Raw genomic sequence first — 22037 nt, forward strand, 5'->3', positions numbered from 1 at the left:
CCATCTAAGCAGTAGAGGTCACGGTTTTGAGAGGTACTGTCAAAGAAACCTTGGTGAGCTACTACGGTGAATCTTGTAAATGGTGTACACTGCTGCCAAGGTGTGCCAGTGATAGAGGAAATGAATGGTGAGGTGAGAGTGGCTGTCCTTGATATCAAGGCACCATTTGACCAAGTGTGGCATCAAAAAACCCTTGTAAGATTGAAGTCAATGGGAATCAAAGGGAAAACTCTGCTGTGGTTCAGTGGCACAATAGTTACCACTGCTTCCTCACAGCGCCAGAGACCCAGATTCAATTCTGGCCTCTGACTGTCCCATACGCATACACTTTCCATGGTGGTCAGAAGGAGGGCCCTGCCTGATGATCCACCTCCCCTAATTCTACAAATTAACTAAAATAGAGACAGAGGGAGGGAGTCCGTTGGAGAAGGCATGATGGTGGGATGTGGAGGGCGGAAAATGGGGCAGAGGTATTTTTATTTTACTCATTCGTGGAAAATGGGCATCGTTGGCTGGCCAGCATTTATTGCCCATCCCTAGTTGCCCCAGGGCAGTTAAGAGTCAACCACATTGCTGTGGCTCTGGAGTCACATGTAGGCCAGACCAGGTAAGGACGGCAGATTTCCTTCCCTAAAGGGCATTAGTGAACCAGATGGGTTTTTCCTACAATCAATAACAGCTTTACGGTCATCATTACATTCTTAATTCCAAATATTTTTTATTGAATTCAAATTCCACCACCTGCCGTGGCAAGATTCGAACCCAGGTCCCCAGGACATTAGTTGAGTTTCTGGATTAATAGACTAGAGATAATACCACTAGGCCGTCCCCATTTCCCAGCATCAGGTAAGCTATCTCTAATTTAGTGGATTGGCGATAAGTGCAAGAAGGGCCTAACATGGGAATCCCACCCACTGTGGTGGTTGGGTCTTTAATGAGCCACATAAGGCCAATTATCCCTGAGGTCACTGAGATTTGTTGGTGGGTTCAGGGATTTAATGGGACTCACACGGGTTACTCATGATTCCAGAAGGCCCCCTCAGCAAATCCTCTTAGGTTTACCAGCAGCCTATTAGATTCTACACTTGTATAAACTAAACATCAATCCATTCTGGAACATGTATGTAGATTAGAAGGTAGCAAATGTAACTTCACTGTTTAAGAAGGGAGGTAGAGAGAAAACAGGAAAGTAGAGACCAGTCTGGCATCAGTAGTTGGGAAAATGCTGGAATCTATTCTAAAAAGTGATAATGGTGCACTTAAAAAATAATGATAAAATTAGGCAGAGTCAACATGGCTTTATGAAAGGGAAATCATGTTTGACAAACTTGTTGGAGTTTTTGAGGATGTTACCAGCAGGATAGATAAGGGAGAACCAGTGCACGTGGTGTACTTGAATTTCCAGAAAGCTTTCAATAAGATCCCACACAGGAGGTTAGTCAGCAAAATTTGAACACACGGGATATGGGGGTAATAAACTGGCATGGATTGAGAATTGGCTAATGGGCAGAAAACATAGAGTACGAATAAATGGGCCATTCTCAGGTTGGCAGGCTGTGACGAGTGGAGTACTGCAAGGATCGCTGCTCCGGTCCAGTTATTGTCAATCCATATCAATGATTTGGATGTGGGAACCAAATGTAATATTTCCAAGTTTGCAGATGACACAAAACTAGGTGGGAATGTGAGTTGTGAGGAGGATACAAAGAGGCTTTAAGGAGATTTAGACAGACTGAGTGAGTGGGCAAGAACATGGCAGATGGAATATAATGGGGAAAAATGTGAAGTTAGTCACTAGGTGAAACAGAAATGCAGAGTATTTCTTAAGTGAAGAGAGATTGGGAAGTGTTGGTGTCCAAAGGAACCTGGATGTCTTGGTCATAAGTTAACATGCAGGTGCCCCAAGCAATTAGGAAGATAAATGGTATCTTAGCCTTTATTGCAGGAAGATTTGAGTACAGGAGTACGGAAGTCTTGCTGCCGTTGTATAGAGTCTTGGTGAGACTACAACTGGAGCATTGTGCACAGATTTAGTCTCCTTACCTAAGGAAGGATGTAGTTGCCATGGTGGGAATACAACAAAGGTTCACCAGATCAATCCCTCGGATGGCAGGATTGTCCTATGAGGAAAGATTGAGGGACTGGGCCTATATTCTCTGCATCCTAAAGGAATGAAGGGTGATCTCATTGAATTGTACAAAATTCTAATAGGCCGCGACAGGTTAGATGCAGGACGAACATTTCCATTGCTTGCAGAGTCTAGAACCAGGAGACACAGTCTCAGGATAAAAGGTATGCCAGTTAGGACTGAGTGGAGGAGGAATTTGTTCAGTAAGGGAGTGTTGAATCTTTGGAATTCTCTACCCTGGAGGGCTGTGTAGGTCCAGTGATTGAGTATGTTCCAAGCTCAGGTCGATAGATTTCTAGATACCAATGACATTGAAGGATATGGGGATAGTGTGGAAAGATGGCATGGAGGTAAAGATCAGCCTTGGTCTAGTTAAATGGTGGAGGAGGCTCGGTACATTAAATGGCCTACTCCTACTCCTATGTTCCTATTAGGGGTCTCATTATTTACAGAAGCACAGTGCCTGATTGGGGGGGGGGGGCACTGAAAGCCACGCTCCTGCCCTTGCATTTGACTGTCCCTGCCTGCTGCCCCCCACCCCCCCCCCCCCCCCCTTCCCCACCCCCCAGATCACCGGGCGATTCCCTCATGTGACTCCCAGCCATTTGAGGGAAATAGATTCGCAGGGTTACGAGGATCAAGGCGGGGAATGGGATTGGCTGGATTGCTGAATTGATGGAGTTGATGGGCCGAATGTGTCTCAATGACTCGACGGCTCTCTCAGAAGGTTTTTGCTCGGTATGTGTATTAAGGGATATGGGGAAAGTGCGGGTAAACGGAGCTGAGGTCCAGATCAAGCATTGGCTAACTGAATGGTAGAGCAGGCTCCAAGGGGCTGAATGGCCTCCTCCTGTTCCTAACGTTCCTACTTTTTGCCCTAACTGGATTCAACACAACTTGTGTTTGTGCCACGAAAATCAGCCTGCTCAGCACCGGCCAGTCAAATTTCAGATTGTTGAAGCTGTGAGGTTTCAGTGGTGTCCTCATTCACTGGGTCATTGTGTCAACTGTAAACAAAGGATTAAAGACATTCCTGGAACCAGCTTCATTGCCAAGAACTGAATCACCATAGTGTCCATTTGAGCTTCTGTTGGAAAATACACGGGTAACTTAATATGTGACAGTTATAAATTGTGGGCGGACTGTAAACTATGATCTTTGTGAGGCTGCCTGTTATTATCTGGGAAACAGTTGAAGTATTAATTAACATTCTCTAGTCAGTCATTGATCCGACCGACTATCTTGACATTACAAAGTCAGCGCTGTGGAAAAACTGAGATGAATACTGGCAGAGAAAGAGGCCGCAATGAATCGCCATCGGGGTGGCTTTGCGATCAAAAGTTAAAATGTCTCTGGTACTTGCTTACATCGGCGTTGCTAGGGCAATAACACTTGTGTGTTGCTTTCTGTTCCTCCCTTAGACCAGGTGTGCTGTAGCCACAGTAGAGTGTGCCAGAGGAAACTGATGTGAAGGACCTGGACTTCGGGCGGTTGAGGTAGGGAGGGAGATCGCAGAGGGGCCCTCACCACGCACTCAACCCGTCTGAGAGAAAGCGGACACATTGGGCGAGGAGGGCAGAGCGACTTCAGGGATGCTGAGCTTAAAGCTACCTCGTCTACTCAGCATCAATCAAGTGCCCAAAGTAGGTGAATCTTTAACCTGTCTTGCCTTTAACCTCCTCTTGTTGCTCTGTTGTGTTCCAATTCTAAATTCAGTTTGTGGTTTTACATCAAAGTGCTTTATGACATTTCCAGCCAGGGCAACAGGTAAGATTATTTTCCTTCCATCATCAGAAGGCTCCTGTTTTTGTAGGGCCTTAATTGCCAACATGTGACATGGATGAGGCCAAGGAAGCTTCCGGGAATTGGAGATTGTGGAGAATTGAGTTCTTGTTTTAATGTTTGAAGCTCCCCACCCTCTCAACTTCGACACCAGCCTCCTGGGGGCCCACCTGCATTCGGAGCAGTCGCACTCGTGGGCTTGCGTCACTTGTTTTATTTTTGTCTTTGGGTCGTGCTCTAAACCCATCAACCCCCAGCACAACAAAAGAGAAAATCATCTTCAAGCTGCAGAGTGAGAAGTAGTGGAATGAAGTGCTGTTGTTTACTCCCATCATTCTGCTGGAAGAAATGATGCGAGAATTATTCCTCCTGGGATTTGAAAAGTAGGGCAAAGCAAAAAAAAAAAAATCTGCACCTGAGCAACGATCGTCTTACGGAAAACAATAGTATCTTACAGCCCGTGTTAGGGAACGTCATGTTAGCAGCTTTGCAGGAGCTGTCATCGTTGCTGTGGCAAAGCCTCTGCCATGTCCAATGTCCTTTAGGGAAGGAAATCTGTCATCCTTATCCAGTCAGGCTGACAGGTGACTCCGATCCAGTAACTTCATTGCAGTGTCAATGTAAGCCTTACTTGTGACTAATAAATAAACTTTACTTTAGCAATGTGGTTAACTCTTCGACGCCTCAGGGATGGGCAGTAAATGCTGGCCCAGTCAATGACGCCCATACCGCATGCACTTAGTCGTCTGTGTCGATGGCCGGTAATGTTAATACAAATGGCCCCGGCACCTCTGCATTCAGGAAGTAGAAGTCACCCAGGGCTTTTAATCGCTTTCAAAGATATAAGATAGCCACTAATAAACCAAACGAAATGTTCAGGAGAAGCTGATTTCACCCAAAGAGTGCTAAGAATTTGCAGAACATCCAGCCACAGGGAGCACTGAAGGCAGATTGCATAGGAGCCATTTAAAGGGGAGCTAGATAAATACAAAGGGGAAGAAACAAATAGAAGGATGTGCTGATGGGGTTAGACTGTGAGGCACAGAGGAGACTCAAGTGGAGCATAAAGATTGACAGAGACCAGTTGGGGAAAATGGCCTCCATGTGCGAAAGATTCTGGGGAAACTTTTCCCGTCCCACCCACCCTCAGGAATCGTTGTGGGCGGGGGGTGGGGACCAGGCAAAGGTCTGTTGACCTCAGGTGGGATTTTCCGGTTTTGGGGCGAGTGCGGCCAGAAAATCCCACCCTCTATGTAATTCCAGGCAGGTGATCACAGCCTGAAAGTCGACCACACCAGTCAATAGATAAGGCGAAGGTTTACAGTAGATCAGTCTGCCCAGTTGGTGATGCAGTCTCGCACACGATAAATGAAAGAAGAGTACTTTGGAGAGGCGCCAGGCATTTTGGGGGCGAGATATCGACTGGCACACATAGAGAAGGGGAAAATAGCATGAAACACAGTTCCTAAAACACCGCGTCCCCCTCCCCACCCCCTTAAACATTGCGGTGGCATGGGGGGGCACAGTGGTTAGCTGCCTCACAGCGCCAGGGACCCGGGTTCGATTCCCGGCATGGGTCGCTGTCAGTGTGGAGTTTGCACATTCTCCCCGTGTCTGCATGGGTTTCCTCCGGGTGCTCCGGTTTCCTCCCACAGTCCAAAAGACGTGCTGGTTAGGTGGATTGGCCGTGCTAAATTCTCCCTCAGTGTACCTGAACAGGCGCCGGAGTGTGACGACTAGGGGATTTTCACAGTAGCTTCCTTGTAGTGTAAATGTAATCCTACTTGTGACACTAATAAATAAACTTAAACTTTAACATTAGCAAAGGACGTGTTGACTATTGCTGTTCTGATGATGTTTTACAACTGAAATTTCAGCTACGATGGCATTATTTGTACCATTTATATTTATCAATCTGACTTTAGGGAACACATTGTTCAAATGTTTGTTATTCAAATTTTACCACTTGCTAAGGTGAAATCAGAACTGTGCAGTGGGTCTTGCTCAAGTGATCATATTTAAACACATTGGCCCTTTCCCCACCACCCCTTGCCCTCCCGCCTGTGGTTGGGTTACAGGACCATGGCCATCAGCTGACCACTGATACATTGGTTTAGCAGCCAGCGTTCGACTATGGCCTTAGGTAATGTCAGCGGACTCCATGATAATGGAGAACATCAAAACCAACCCCAACCCGGTCTGCGGCTAACCTCCTCAGGTTCACCTCATGGTGATCTGCAGTGAGAACATGGTCCAATCTATCTGCTTCACAGAACGGCAGTGCAGAGAATAGTTGTCCTCCCACTATTGCCATGACGGAAATTTGCCGGGTACTAGAGTTTGTACACATGCAGTCCCTCTCTTCTTTTCATTTGTTCATGAGATGTATTTTCATTAGGAAGGCCAGCACTTGCTGCCCATTCCTATTGACCCTCGGGACGGTTGTGATGAGCTGCCTTCTTGAAATGCTATGAGATTGGGTAGGTACACCAACAGTGCTGTTCGGGAGGGTGTTTCAAGATTTGGACCCAGTTGACAGTGAAAGAACGGAGATATGGTTCCAAATCAAGATGGTGTGCGGCTTGGAGGAGAACTTCCAGGTGGTGGTGTGCATCCCTTATCCTTTTAGCTGGTAGGGGTCACAGGTATGGAAGGAGATGTCAAGGGAGACTTGATGAGTTGCTGCAGTGGATCTTGTAGACTCCACTGGTGGTGGAGGAAATGAGTGGTGTAAGTTAATGGATGGGGTGCCAATCAAGTGAGCTGCTTTGTCCTGGATGGTGTAGAGTTGCTTGAGCTGCACTCATCCAGGTAGGCGGAGAGAATTCCATCACATTGCTGACTCGCGCCTTGTAGATGGTGGACAGGTTGTGGGGAGTCAGGAGGTGAGTTACTCCCCTCAGAATTCCCAGCCTCTGATCTGCACTGCTAGCCACAGTATTTACATGGCTAGTCCAGTTCAGTTTCTGATCCATGGTAACCCCAGGATGTTGATAGTGGGAGGGAAAAAGTAAATTACTGCGGAATGCTGAAATCTGAAACCAAAAGAGAAAATGTTGGAAAATTTCAGCAGGTCTGGCAGCATCTGTAAGGAGAGAAAAGAGCTGACGTTTCAAGTCCTTTGGCAAAGCGGTTATTGATAGTGGGGGATTCAGTGATGCTAATGCCATTGAATCTGCTTCCACCAATCATTTGTGCTTTCTTTTCCTGTTGTATCCAGAGTTACCAATTCTAAAAATAGCATCAGTATCACTGCCCAGAGGATATTTTATTCATTATTCGCAATTCTTCATTGGCAAATGTTTCAAACACTGACCCAATGTTTCAAACACTGACCCTAAGGGAACTTCTCGGGGTGGATACCGAGAGGATGTTTCTCCTTAAGGGAAAGGCGAGAACTAGGGAACACAGTTTAAAAACACTGGATTAAAATGGAGATAAGGATTATTTTGCTCTCGTTCAAAGGTTTGTGAGTCTGTGGAATCCTCTTCTACATTGAGCAGTGGATGTGGGGTCATTGTATATTTTTAAGGCTGAGTTAGATGAATTCTTGATTGGCAAGGAAGTCAAGGGGGTAGACAGGAAAGTAGAGATCACAATCAGATCAGCCATGATCTTATTAACCAGCAGAGCAGGCTTGAGGGGCCGAATGGCCCACTCCTGCTCCTAATTTGTATGCTTGTGTGGATGTTGTGCAGTTATTTTATCTTTGTAAACGTGATGCCTATTTAATGGTGCTAAAAATAACAAGTTCAACTGATGCACCAAATATCGCTGGCACAGTGGTTAGCACTGCTGCCTCACAGCGCCAGGGACCCAGGTTCGAATCCCGGCTTGGGTCACTGTCTGTATGGAATTTGCACATTCTCCCCGTGTCTGCGTGGGTTTCCTTTGGGTGCTCTGGTTTCCCCCCACAGTCGAAAGACGTGCAGGTTAGATGAATTGGTCATGCTAAATTCTCCCTCAGTGTATTCGAACAGGTGCTGGAGTGTGGTGACTAGGGGATTTTCACAGCAACTTCATTGCAGTGTTAATGTTAACCTACTTGTGACTAATAAATAAACTTTAACTTTATATTGTTTTAAACTTCAACTGCTCCATGTAGCTGGGGGGATACTGTGTGGATCTTACTCAGACAGCACAGTGGCACAGCGGTTAGTATTGCTGCCTCACAGCGCAAGGGACCCAGGTTCAATTCCAGTTTTGGGTGACTGTCTGTGTGGAGTTTGCACATTCTCCCCGTGTCTGCTTAGGTTTCCTCCAGGTGCTCCAGTTTCCTCCCACAGTCCAAAGATGTGTGGGTTAGGTTGATTGGCCTTACTAAATTGCCCATAAATTTCAGGGGGCTTACTTAATAAGGTAAATATATGGGGTTACAGGGATAGGGCCTGAGTGGGATTGTTGTCAGTGCAGGCTCGATGGGCCAAATGGCCTCCTTCTGCACTGTGGGATTCTATGATTCTCTACACTCCAGTCCTGGTCTCAGTGGGAAAGTGAGCAGTCGGGTATTTCCAATTGGAATGGAGAAAAAGTCATCTTTAAGGAAAGAGGTGGTCTCAGGATTCTGACAAGCCTCCATTTTGTTTTTGCTCCATTCTTAAAGTTACAACGCCAATGCTCAGAGTGGACCGGGCAAACCTGAATCCATTCCTTGCTTTCTCCAAAAACCAAATTCAAATTCCAATTGAATCCAACTCATGGTCCCCACAAGAGAGACATACAAGGTCCCAGCAGACAAGATAAGGCATTGCACCCCATCCTGGGCTTGACCTATTGCTTGATCTTAGCCAAAAGGCCGAGAAGCCTCCATTTATTGAACCCAGGTGTCTTGAGCCTTCTCTTTAAAGATTGGTTGTGCAGTAGAATGGATGTTGGGTCCCTGCAGAGTAGATTTGCCAGCATATTCCCGGAGGCTACATCACATGATCTTGCACCTTTCACAGTCCTGCCCAATCAAACCGCTATCTCCCCCAGCCCCCATTTTCGGTATTTTTGCAACAAATACCCATAAACAAAAGTATTCCAAGAAACACTTTTTAAAATTGTTATGACCACAGCAGATGTTCCAGAGGGAAACTTGTCCAAAATCCCAGAGGGAAACTTGTCTAACTGTTCATACCCTTTTCTGTAGTCTGAAAATGAAGAAAACAAATACTGATCCCAGGAGTATAGAATTCCAAAAACAGCTCTGGGATTAAAAAGAATATTTATTATCAAGAACTTTAGGAAAACTTTGATGTGATTTATTATTGTCACATGTGTTAGTATACAGTGAAAAGTATTGTAGACGATTCTTCCAAAAGAAATTTAAGTGTCATATTCGTGTAAAAACTGGAGTTAGGGACGGCACGGTAGCACAGTGGTTAGCACTGCTGCATCACAGTGCTCGGGAGCCTCACAGCGCTAGGGACCTGGGTTCGATTCCTGGCTTGGGTCACTGTCTGTGTGGAGTTTGCACGTTCTCCCTGTGTCTGCGTGGGTTTCCTCCGGGTGCTCCGGTTTCCTCCCACAGTCTGAAAGACGTGCTGGTTAGCGTGCATTGGCCATGCTAAATTCTCACTCAGTGTACCTGGACAGGCACCCGGAGTGTGCCAACCAGGGGACTTTCACAGTAACTTCATTGCCCTGTTAATGTAAGCCTACTTGTGACGGTAAATAAATAAACTAAAAAAAACTTTTAAAAAGTAAATCACGCAGTTTTTTTCAGTGGGAGTTTCAAAATGAATCTCCCACACTCTGTGCACTGCTGAGTGCACGAGCGTAAATCAGGCTCAAAATCTGGCGACGGGGCCTGTTCAGAGGCCAGCAGCATAGCGCTGAGCGGGCCACTGCACATGCGTCGATCTGTCACAGCAGAGATGACGCATGCGTGGTGCCCCTGTCTGCCGACCTCCCGATTGCCATGTGACCTCCCCACGACCCGACTGCTGGTCCCCGAACATGCCTGGGCCAGCCTTGACCCTTCCCCCGTGGCCCCGATTTTCCCCCCAGATCCCAACGCCGCCCCCCCACCACGGCAGCCCTGACCCCCCCCCCCCCCCCCCTGCCGCCCCCCCCACCAACTTAATACAAGGTAGGTCCATTCAAAAGTCGTGACCTCAGACTTTTATATCTTTTTCCCGATGGAAGAAGCTGGAAGAGAGAATGTCCAGGGTGCATGGGGGTCTCTGATTATGCTGGCTGCTTTTCCGAGGCAGCAGGAAGTGTAGACGGATTCAGTGGATGGGAGGCTGGTTTGCGTGATGGACTGGGCTACGTTCATAACCCTTTGTAGTTTATTGCGGTCTTGGGCAGTGCAGGAGCGATACCAAGCTGTGATACAACCAGAAAGAATGCTTTCTGTGGTACATCTGGAAAAATTGTTGAGAGTCGTAGTGGACATGCCAAATTTCCTTCGCCTTCTGAGAAATTAGAGATATTGGTGGGCTTTCTTAACTATAGCATCGGCGTGTTGGGATCAGGACAGATTGTTGGTGGTCTGTTAACCTAGAAACTTGAAGCTCCTAACCATTTCCACTTTAGTTGTCACTTTAGTAAAGATATACCACACAACCGCTCATTCTCTTCCAGTCTGCTGTGAAAATCCAAGAAAATTCAGAAAGAAGACTACTTTCTAAAATAAAGACCTTTCTGCTTTCTGGATGGCTGCTTCAGGTTTCACACCAGCTCTCAGCACAGAACTGTTCCAGAACTATTCTCTCACAGGATGAGACTTCTGTCTTACCACCTTCACTGGTCTGTTTGACATCCCAGCAGGAGAGATGATTTCTCTCTGCAGACTGTCCAAACCCAGCACAACATTTCAAGCAATCTAGTTAAAGGGTAAGCCACTTAATCATGTGCCTTATTTCTGTGCAACAGGTATTCCACGAACACAGCATCATCTTTGGATATCGCCACCCAAGGAGTACAGCTACCGATTGCTTATTCAGTCTTTTCCAATTGACAAATGAGACCGTGAACATCTGGACGCACTTCCTCCCGACCTGGTAAGTGATCACTGGACACGGAACTACACTCATGAAGAATGAATATTGCATCTTTTACACTCTTGGTACGGTCACTCTTGTTTTGTAGGCTAATACAGCGACCAGTTTACACACAGCAAGGTCCCGCAATGGGAATGAGCCGAGGGTAATTAATCTGCTAATTAAGGGATGAATATTGGCATGGACACCAGGACATCTCCCAACTCTGTTTATGAATAAACAAAACCTTGATTTAGTTTGAAAGATGTCAATACAGCAATCCCTCAGTGCCACATTGGTGTGGTCGTGATGTTACTGAGAATCCACAACTTTCTAAATCATTTGACAAGACTTTTACCACCATGTCAAATTGATAACTGTAAATAATACAATTGGAATCTTCCTCTGACTAAATAGGTCAAAGTGAATCGCCACAAAAGGTTAGGACATCTTCCCAAAGAGTTCCATTCACAGTCAACCTTGGATATCTTTGGACTTGTCCAATGTCATCAGAAAGTTCCTCGCTGTCAGAATTCCTCAGCTGACTGGGAATGCTTATCCGTGCCTCCTGGGCCTCTTCAGCACTTCTCTTATTGGCTTGAACATAGGCACGAGCACCACCATTGCAGCACACTGACATTGACAGTATTGCAATGTGAAGCTCCATCTGACAGTAGGACATGGTGAAGTTTCATGCTCATAGCTCCCAGATATCTCCCACTATCTCCACGTCTCCCAGATATCTTTCACTATCTCCATCTCTTTCAGTATCTCCATCTCTCCCATATATCTCCCACCATCTCCATCTCTGTCAGATATTTTCATTATAAGGTCAGAAGTGAAATGTTTGCTGATGATTGCACAATGATCAATGCCACTCACAATTCCTCAGATAATGATTTTTCTTTCATTCTTTCCTGGGATCTGGCTGAGGGATAAAGATTTGTAAAACACTCGGATTAAACCTCCCCTCCTTTTCTTTGAAACAGTGCAGTGACCCCGACTGAGAGGGCAGATATCACATCCGAGGCTCAACTTCATGGACAGTGCAGCACTCCCTCAGTATTGCACTGGGGGTATTGGCCTGGATCATGCGTTTCTCCCCTGAGGAAGGGCAGTGGAGGTTCCCCTGGGTTTTCCGACAAATCTTTGTCTGTCAGCCAACGTCATAAAAGCAAGTTACCCGATCACTATCACTGCATTCCTATTTGTGGGATCTTACTGTATGAAAATTTGGCTGCCGTGTTTCCTGCAAAAGTGGCGACATTTCAAGAGTATTTCAGTGGGGCCAAATCGTTTGTGATATCCTGTGGTTGTGAAAGGTGCTATATAAATGCAAGTCTTTCTTGAGTATGTTGCGAAAGGAGAAATGCTGGTGTTATGAGATGACAATATTGCTGGGACAATGTAAACAGAACGTTGTCACGCTATAAATAACCAGATACTGGCTGCCAAATAGTGGGAGTGAGTCAGAATGCCTTTCTTCAATAGGAGAGTAAAATACTGCGGATGCTGGAAATTTGAGATGAAAATGGAAAACACTGGAAAATCTCAGCGTGCCTGGCAACATCCATGTATTTTTATTTTCCAAAGTAAAGTTTATTTATTAGTATCACAAGTAGGCTTACGTTAACACGGTAATGAAGTTACCGTGAAATTCCCCTGGTCGCCACAGCTGGCTTCCCAGATGTTTGCGTAATGAGTGGATTTTTTTGGCCAACGCTGCCTCAGTATGAACATTTAGTGCAAACTTATTTTTGTGGTACTTTGATTTATTATTGTCACATGTATTGTTATACAGTGAAAAGTATTGTTTCTTGCTTCTGTACAGACAAAGCATACCATTCATAGAGTACATAGGAGAGAAGGAAAGAACATAAGAACTAGGAGCAGGAGTAGGCCATCTGGCCCCTCGAGCCTGCTCCACCATTCAATAAGATCATGGCTGATCTTTTTGTAAGCTCCACTTACCCACCCGCTCACCATAACCCTTAATTCCTTTACTGTTCAAAAATTTATCTATCCTTGCCTTAAAAACATTCAATGAGATAGCCTCAACTGCTTCACTGGGCAGGGAATTCCACAGATTCGCAACCCTTTGTGTGAAGAAGTTCCTCCTCAGCTCAGTCTTAAATCTGCTTCCCCTTATTTTGAGGCTATGCCCCCTCGCTCTAGTTTTACCCGCCAGTGGAAACTACTTCCCTGCTTCTATCTTATCTATTCCCTTCATAATCTTATATGTTTCTATAAGATCTCCCATCATTCTTCTGAATTCCAATGAGTATAGCCCCAGTCTACTCAGTCTCTCCTCATAAGCCAACCCTCTCAACTCTGGAATCAACCTAGTGAATCTCCTCTGCACTCCTCCAGTGCCAGTATATCCTTTCTCAAGTAAGGAGACCAAAACTGTACACAGTACTCCAGGTGTGGCCTCACCAGCACCTTATACAGCTGCAACATAATCTCGCTGTTTTTAAACTCAATCCCTCTAGCAATGAAGGACAAAATTCCATTTGCCTTCTTAATTACCTGCTGCACCTGCAAACCAACTCCTTGAGATTCCTGCACAAGGACACCCATGTCCCTCTGCACAGCAGCATGCTCCAATTTTTTACCATTTAAATAATAGTCCATTTTGCTGTTATTCCTACCAAAATGGATGACCTCACATTTACCAACATTGTACTCCATCTGCCAGACCTAGAGAAGGTGCAGAATGTAGTGTTACAGTCATAGCTAGGGTGTCGAGAAAGATTAACTTAATGCAAGGCAGGTCCATTCAAAAGTCTGATGGCAGCAGGGAAGAAGCAGTTCTTGAGTCAGCTGGTACATAATCTCAGACTTTTGTATCTTTTTCCCGATGGAAGAAGGTAGAAGAGAGTATTTTGAAACAAGTGACAACTTACTGATCCTCAACAGGTTAACAGCAAGAATTAGAACAGCTGCTGTGTCTGTACGGGACTAGCAACAATCTTGTGCTGTAATCTTTTTTTTGCTCTCTGGTGGCGGTTTGAGCCGAGGCTGGATTGGAACTCATTTCAGTTTGATTAGTTTTAATCGAGGAGATGAAGCTGTGTTTGCATTCGTGCCAGCATGGAGGAGGTCAAGGTCTCTGAAAATCCAATAAGGAGTAAACCTCCTGCCAGCACTCACACGATGTCTTGAGCTTCATTGAGTCTGTCGCGCGGAAGCAGAGTAGGTTTGGTCTCAGCTGGCGCAGAGGCAGATGGGGTTGTACTCCTGGGTTAGGGAAAATGAAAATATCTGCCAGCTCTCCTGGTGGCAAGGGCATTTCATAGAATCATAGAATCCCTACAGTGCAGCAGAGGCCATTTGGCCATCGAGTCTGCATCGACTCTCTGACAGAATATCTTACCCAGGCCCTCTCCCCTGTCCTATCCCCATAACCCTGTGCATTTACTATGGCCAATCCACCGAACCTGCACGCCTTTAGACTGTAGGAGGAAATCGGACACCTGGAGGAGGCACACGCAGATACAGGAAGAATGTGCAAACTATACACAGAGAGTCACCCAAGTCCGGAATTGAACCCAGGTCTCTGGAGCTGTGAGCCAGCAGTACTAACCACTGTGCCACCATACCGCCCAATTTGCATGGACAAGACCCATGGCAGTACTCTGATGAAGAGCAGGGGTCTACATCCTGGTGTCCCAGCGACATTCTTCCCTCAACCAACAGAAAGGATTAAGCAGATGGGCTGGTCATGTAACCCATTGCAGTTTATGGGATCCTGCTGTGCACGTATTGTCATATTTCCTACCTTACAGCAGAGACTATACTTCAGAAATACTTAACGGGGTGTAAAATGTTCTTGGGCAGCCCAGGGTTGTGAAAGGCTATATAAACACACGTTCCTTCCCTGTGGATGATGTTTGAATCAGCTTCACTGTGTTGGGACCAATGGCGGAAAAACTCTGATAGCCATTGTCTGAGATCACGCATGTGGAATGGACACTTGGCTGCGGTAGGCAGTCGGTGTACAGTTGCCTCCACCTGCTCCTTATTAAACCAGCAAATATACTAAAATAAACCTCGCCTTTCCTGTAGCAAGTTGACCCTGGGGTATCACTTGTAAATACCCGGCCAAAGGTAATCAACAAAGGTCCATTCGAGGGGGACAAAAGGGGCCATATGTTGCTTAAGGGGCACCACTCCACAAGCATGGGACAAGGTGAGGAAGTAAACTGGGCGGCACGGTGGCACACTGCTGCCTCACAGCGCCAGGGACCCAGGTTCAATTTCGGCCTCGAGTGACTGTCTGTGTGGAGTTTCCACATTCTCCCCGTGTCTGCGTGGGTTTCTTCCGGGTGCTCTGATTTCCTCCCACAGTCCAAAGATGTGCGGTTTAGGTGGATTGGCCATATTCAATTGCCCCTTAGTGTCAGAGAAATTAGCGGGGTAAATATGTGGGGTTACGGGGATAGGACCTAGGTAGGATTGTTGGCAGGGTAGGCTCGATGGGCCGAATGGCTTCCTTCTGCACTGTAGGGATTCTATGATTCTGTGATCACTTTGCAGTGCTTCGTCTGACAGCAACTTGTTTTGAATCATTTTCACGCTATCGTCAAGAAAACCCCTTGGTGCAATTTTGGAGGGAGTCGGGGAGAATTCGGATTGCTTCCTGGCTACAGTGATGCAGGGAAATGGAGGCAATAAATGTTCTTGCTAATGATCTTCACGGCAGTCTCATGCGCTGAGGTTTATGGCTGCTCAGGTTCACTTTGTAAATGCCAGGGCTCCAACTGCAGCTGAACAGGGAGACAATTGTGCAAACTCTGTGTGCTGTGTTATTCTGAAAACACAAGACTTCAGTGCGTAAGGCCTCCATGATCATGGGGAGTATGACAGAGCGTGTGAATAATGGGTGGAATTTCCCCCCCCCCACCCCCCAACACCCCAACCCTGTGGCATGTTTACCGGTGTGGCGGAAGCAGCTCGCCATTGGTCGTTGGTGGGATCTTCCTCTCCCGCCAATGTCTACAGCGCTTTGCGTGGCTCACCCATCCTGCCGCTGGGGAACCCACCACGGTGGGTGGGTGGAATTGCCTTCAGCGGGACCTGAATATCCCGCCAGTGGGAAGGGCTGGAAAATCCCGTTGTGGAGAAGAGGGAAATCATTTCTTTCCCAAAAAATAGCTTATGACAGAAAGGTGAAAATCCTTCTCCCCGTGGTGGAGGAAAGTCAGAAAGGCTTTCACGTTAGCAGAGTTGCGGTCCGTGAGATTGGCTGTGAGTTGCATCGAAGCCGCACAGTGAAGGGTGTAGCTGAGACGTGCTGCCCTTGGTGACAATAAAACTAGTTCAAAACTCGTTAGAAACAATCTGGCAACAGACGGTATGGAATGTTCTTGACTGTAAATATCCTAGGAAAAATCCACCCAGGAAGAATAAATAAGCACCAAACAGTGATCAGGTTTAAAGGGGCCATCCACTATTTTGTTTCTGCTTATCTTTCACACAAATTTATCAATCTCACACACAGGACTGGTAAACTATACGTGGGTTTGTTTCATTTAAGTTTAAGTTTATTTATTATTGTCACCAGTAGGCTTACATTAACACTGCAATGAAGTTACTGTGAAAATCCGCTAGTCGCCACACTCTGGTGCCTGTTCGGGTACATTGAGGGAGAATTTAGCAAGGGTAATGCACCTAACCAGCACGTCTTTTGGACTGTGGGAGGAAACCGGAGCACCCGGAGGAAACCCACGCCGACACGGGGAGAAGGTGCAGACTCCGCACAGACAGTCACCCAAGCCAGGAATCGAACCTGGGTCCCTGGTGCTATGAGACAGCAGTGCTAACCACTGTGCCACCATGCCGCCCATTTGAGGATACATTACAGACAGCTCAGCAGACAGATCTACTTTGGGGATCGTGGTGTTTGTCCCCTTTTAAGGGAAAATCTGCCGAGAGAGTCACGTGACCCAGGTACCCAATCGGGGACCAGGGTGGGGGATCTCTGGCAAGAGCGGATCCTGGAAGCTGACTGGCTGCCTTGAGGCTGCAAGCCTCTGTATTATAGTTTTATGTAAATAAATGTTGCAGCTGTTTTTGACCTAACTGGTGAACAGGAATTATGTAATTGGTGATGCGGATAAAAGAAAATAAAAGAGGTCCCAAGACCGTGAGTATAAAGTCACATTGAAGTTCAGTTCAAGGTGAGAAAGAGAAAAGTATTTGGAGATATGCTCCTATTTGGACAGGTAGATCCTTCTGATGCCTCTGTGGAGTATTGAACACAATACATTGAATGTTTGGGCCAATAGAGGAGATGGGGAAGAGAAAGTCAATCTTTCTATACACGTGTGGGGCCCAGACCTACAATTTAATACCTAGCTTCACATCCCCAATCCTGCCCGATTCCAAGTCATTCACTGAGATAGTTAAATTGGTGAAAACGCACAAAGCCATCATTAAAATTGCAGCAATTTATCATTGAATCTATGGCACAGAGACAAGGCCCTTCGGCCCAAACTGGTCCATGCTGACCAAAATGCCCATCTAAGCTATCCCCATTTGCCTGCATTTGGCCCATATCCCTCTAAACCTTTCCTATCCATGCATCTTTCCAAATGCCTTTTAGATGTTGTCAATGTTCCCGCCTCAAACACTTCTTCCAGCTATTCATTCCACACACGTACCACCCTCTGTGTAAAAAAAGTTGCTCCTCACATTAATTCTTTCCCCTCTTAACTTAAACCTATATTTAGATATAACTTAACTGTGGGAGCCCCTAGGAAAACTATTGCAACTGTTGTCCCTGTACCCGGGAGGGAGTTGCTCCCAGATAAATTCCACAATGGCCACCTGGGTATATCTAAGGTGAAAGTGCTTGCCAGGGGTTAAGTCTGGTGGCCTGGCATTGATGCTGAAATTGAAAGCCTAGTCAAACATTCTGAACTGTTGCCTGCTACAGCCCCACTGCACTCTTGGGAATGGCCGAGCCAGCCACGGGTACGAGTTCATTTCGCTTATGTGGGGCCATTCTTGGGCACAATGTATTTGTTCCTTGATGATGCCCATTCAAAGTGGGTCAAAGTGTTTGAGGTGAAGTCTATGATGTTGCATGCTACAATTGGGAAATTGCATCAGTGTTTTTCGACCCACGGGATATCTGAAGTGTCGAATAATGGAACAGCCTCCATGAGTGCTGAATTTCAAAATTTCACCCCCTTAAAAGGTATCAAGCACATCAGGACTGCGCCTTACCACCCAGCGTCCAACTGACTGGCTGAATGAGCAGTCCAAACCTTTGAGGCGGGTCTTAAGAAGCAGTCAGGGGTAACCCTGGAAACCAGAATATCATGATTCCTTCTGCGTTATGGAACCACTCCACATTCTACAATGTGAGTGCTGCCAGCGGAGTTGTTGGGCCGGTGTCATTGGGCCAGACTAAGACTGGTGTTTACAAATCTGCCGGGGAGGGTAAAGGCCTGTCAGTGCAGTCAGAAGAAGAATCATGATTCAGGTGGCATAGTGGCACAGCGGTTAAAACTGCTGCCTCACAGCGCCAGGGACCTGGGTTCAATTCCAGCCTTGGGCGACTGTCTGTGTGGAGTTTGCACGTTCTCCCCATGTCTGCGTGGGTTTCCTCCGGGTGCTCCGGTTTCCTCCCATAGTACAAAGATGTGCAAGTTAGGCTGATTGGCCATGCTAAATTGCTCCTTAGTGTCAGGGGGATTAGTGGGGTAAATATATGGGGTTACGGGGAAAGGGGTGGGATTGTTATCGATGCAGGCTCGATAGCCTGAATGGCCTCCTTCTGCACTCCAGGGATACTATGGCTGGAATTTTACCAGCTTGCAGAACAGCATTCTCCATTGGTGTCAGGTGGGATCTTACGAGCCTCGGGCAGGTGAAGCAGTAAAGTTCCGGCCTATGATTCTAGTCTGAGTCTTGTCTAGATCTTTAAATGGTCCGCTGCATTTTCTGCCCTGCTGGCTATGATCCCTGTGGAGGGCAGGAAGGGAAATTTCCGAAAATCTTCTCTATTTTTACCCTGGCAAGTCCCCCACTAATTTTAAAGATTGCTGCCAGTTCTCCCTTCAGTCCTCTCTCTTTCACAGGGAGAAGATCCCCAATCTATTCAATCTTTCCTGGTGGTTCTAACCTCTCGTTCCTGGCATTATTCTTGTAAATCCTTTTTGAACCTTTTCCAGTGGATCTCACTCGAGTGAATATTTCTGACTTCTACAAGTTGCTGCATTCAAACACATAATTATAGACAAATCTTGAATGAATCACAGCAGAATGAACATTATATCATCCAGTGGTCTACATCTCCCCAGGGGATACACTCTTTTCCTGCCAGAGAATTCAGTGCGGAAAACCCAGATTACATTTTCCTGGGATTCCAACAAGGGACTGGCAAAAAATCTGCCTTATGCGACAGTGCACACTGATAGATGGCATATGCAGCAGACAAAAGAATATGTTTATTCCTTTCTATTTTCTGAAGAAATCTTGGATTCTTTTATGTATCTCAGTGAGGTCATGGAGTACGTAATTGAACGACACACACCAGGAAGGTTCCAGTTCCAATCCTTCACTACACAGAAGAAATGCTACAATTGGATTCTAAACAGTGGAAGCCTTTCAATAATCACAGACTTGTTAGAGCACAGGCAGAGGCCATTTGGCCCATCACTTTGACACCAGCTCTCCAGACGAGCCATCATGACTTTGTGCCTTTCTCCTGCCCTTTCCCCGTACCCCTGCTCATTGGGTGGGATTTTCCGGCCGTTCCCACTGGTGGGATCTTCCAGTCCTGCCGACGGCAACCCCCACCGCAGACACCCCGGCAGCAGAGGGTGCGAATAACGAGAAACCCAATGACAGTACAGTGGCGGGATCGGAAGATTCTGCCACCAGCCAGTGATTGGCATCTCTGCCTTCGCAAACCACAGCCCGGGGTGGGGGTGGTGGGGGGAGGGAATCTCGTCCATTGGTTCTGTTCAAGTAATTAACTAATGCCCTCTTGAAGCCTTGATTGAACCCACTTCCAAGTAGTGCATTCCAGACCTGAACCACTCGTTGTGTGAAGAAGTTTTTTTTCCTCACTCTACAATGAAGGAGACATCTGCCAGTAAATACTCTGACAGAATGAAAATACTGTTAATCGAGCAATTATACCGCAGAGTCATCCTGAAGTTAGTACTCTTGTTCAGTATGTGTCCTCTGGGGACACCAAACAGGCGTTCCAACTCTCGCACTTCACTGACTTTGCAGTGACTTAACAAGTCAAAGCTAAAACAGCACTGCAAAAATTCTATCAGTGAATGAAAGGGAAGACTTAACATTTCTGTAGCATCTTTAACAAGCTCAGAACCTCATAACATTGATCCATCTAAAGCTTGATGTCCTGATATCACAAACCCTGCGCTCACAACTGTAGGGAGTGAGTTTGAACCAATGTTGCATTCTATCTTTCAGCAATCCATGAACACAGGTGAATTACCCTCGACTTCCCCATGTCTCTCAGTTTAGAAGAAAGGGCCCCTACCAATCCAGCAAGATTCTGAAAAAAATGCTGGAAAATCTCAGCAGGTCTGATAGCATCTGTGGAGAGAAAACAGGGCCAATGTTTCGAGTCTAGATGACCCTTTGTTAGAGCTTATTCTGAACCTATTTTATTTACTAGCATTTCCTTACTCGAACACACCACAGGCAGCTAATAAGACATCTTGAAAGGCAGAATATTCTTATTGGTGAACAGCATGCCTTTCGTAAATCTAGATCAACAGAATTAGAGCTCATCCTCACCATCCTGCAACGTTGACAATCGCATCACCACAGAACTAGCTGTTGTAGATTTTTCCAAAGCTCTTAACCATGTACCGCGTACAAAACTATTGGACAAATTAGATCATTAGCTCACCTCCTGACTCCCCAAAGCCTGTCCACCATCTACAAGGCACAAGTCAGGAATGTGATGGAATACTCTCCACTTGCCTGGATGAGTGCAGCTCCAACAGCACTCAAGAGATTCGACACCATCCAGGACAAAGCAGCCTGCTTGACTGACACCCCACCAACTACCTTCAACATTCACTCCCTTCACCACCGATGTGCAGTGGCAGCAGTGTGCACCATTTACAAATTGCATTGCAGCAACTCACCAAGGCTGCTTGACAGCCCCTTACAAACCCACAACCTCTACCACCAAGAAGCACAGATGCAAGTTCCCCTCCAAGCCACCCACCATCCTGACTTGGAAATATATCGGCCGCTCCTGCACTGCCGCTGGGTCAAAATCCTGGAACTCCCTCCCTAACAGCACAGTGGATGTACCTACACCACATGGACTGCAGCTGTTCAAGAAGGCAGCTGACCATCTCCTCCTCCAGGACAAGTAAGGATGGCAAATGAATGTTGACCCAGCCAGTGATGCCCATATCCAATGAAAGAATTTTGAAAAACATTTAAGCAATGGATAAGAATAGTTCTTCCTGTATGACAACAAAGAGTTACAGTGACAGAGTAAGCCTCAACCTGCAAACCAGTCTTACGTGGCGTGCCCCAAGATACTGTTCTGTGGCTTTAATCTGTTTTTTTACAAATGACATCCAGAATGGAAATCAAGGCAGATCAGATTTCTTGCAGATGACTGCCTAGTCTACAGAGCCAGTAATGAAGCAGCTAATGAGGTTAGTCATTGGGAAGATTTAAATAATCTTCTCAGATGGACTAGTATCTGGGGGATGTAATTCACTGTTGAGACATGTACCATTATGTGAATCAGCAATACACAATGTACATCAACTACACAATGTATGATTCCCCCCCCTTGAAGTTACTAAAAGAATGTTACTAAAGGAATGAGGTGGCACAGTGGTTAGCACTGCTGCCTCACAGTGCCAAGGACCCGGGTTCGATTCTCGGCTTGGGCCACTGTCTGTGCGGAGTCTGCACGTTCTCGTCGTGTCTGCGTAGGTTTCCTCCGGGTGCTCCGGTTGCCTCCCACAGTCCAGAAGACGTGCTGGTGCATTGGCCATGCTAAATTCTCCCTTAGTGTACCCGAACAGGCACCAGAGTGTGGCGACTGGGGGATTTTCACTGTAACTTCATTGTGGTGTTAATGTAAGCCTACTTGTGACACTAATAAATAAACTTAAGAATCCACATCCAAAATCATT

General features: G+C 46.3%; 1 protein-coding gene across 1 annotated transcript in view; it reads left to right on the forward strand.

Moving 5' to 3' along the window:
- The first annotated feature begins 3553 nt into the window (after positions 1-3553).
- Positions 3554-22037, forward strand: part of LOC144511036 (membrane progestin receptor gamma-B-like) — a 46883-nt gene continuing 28399 nt past the window's right edge. Inside the window, exons 1-2 of the mRNA XM_078241007.1 lie at positions 3554-3771; positions 10772-10899. Coding sequence (XP_078097133.1) covers positions 3721-3771; positions 10772-10899 — 179 coding nt within the window. The 5' untranslated portion in view covers positions 3554-3720. The remainder of the gene's footprint in view (positions 3772-10771; positions 10900-22037) is intronic.

Source organism: Mustelus asterias, chromosome 24 (genome assembly GCF_964213995.1).
Source record: "Mustelus asterias chromosome 24, sMusAst1.hap1.1, whole genome shotgun sequence".
Lineage (NCBI taxonomy): Eukaryota > Metazoa > Chordata > Chondrichthyes > Carcharhiniformes > Triakidae > Mustelus > Mustelus asterias.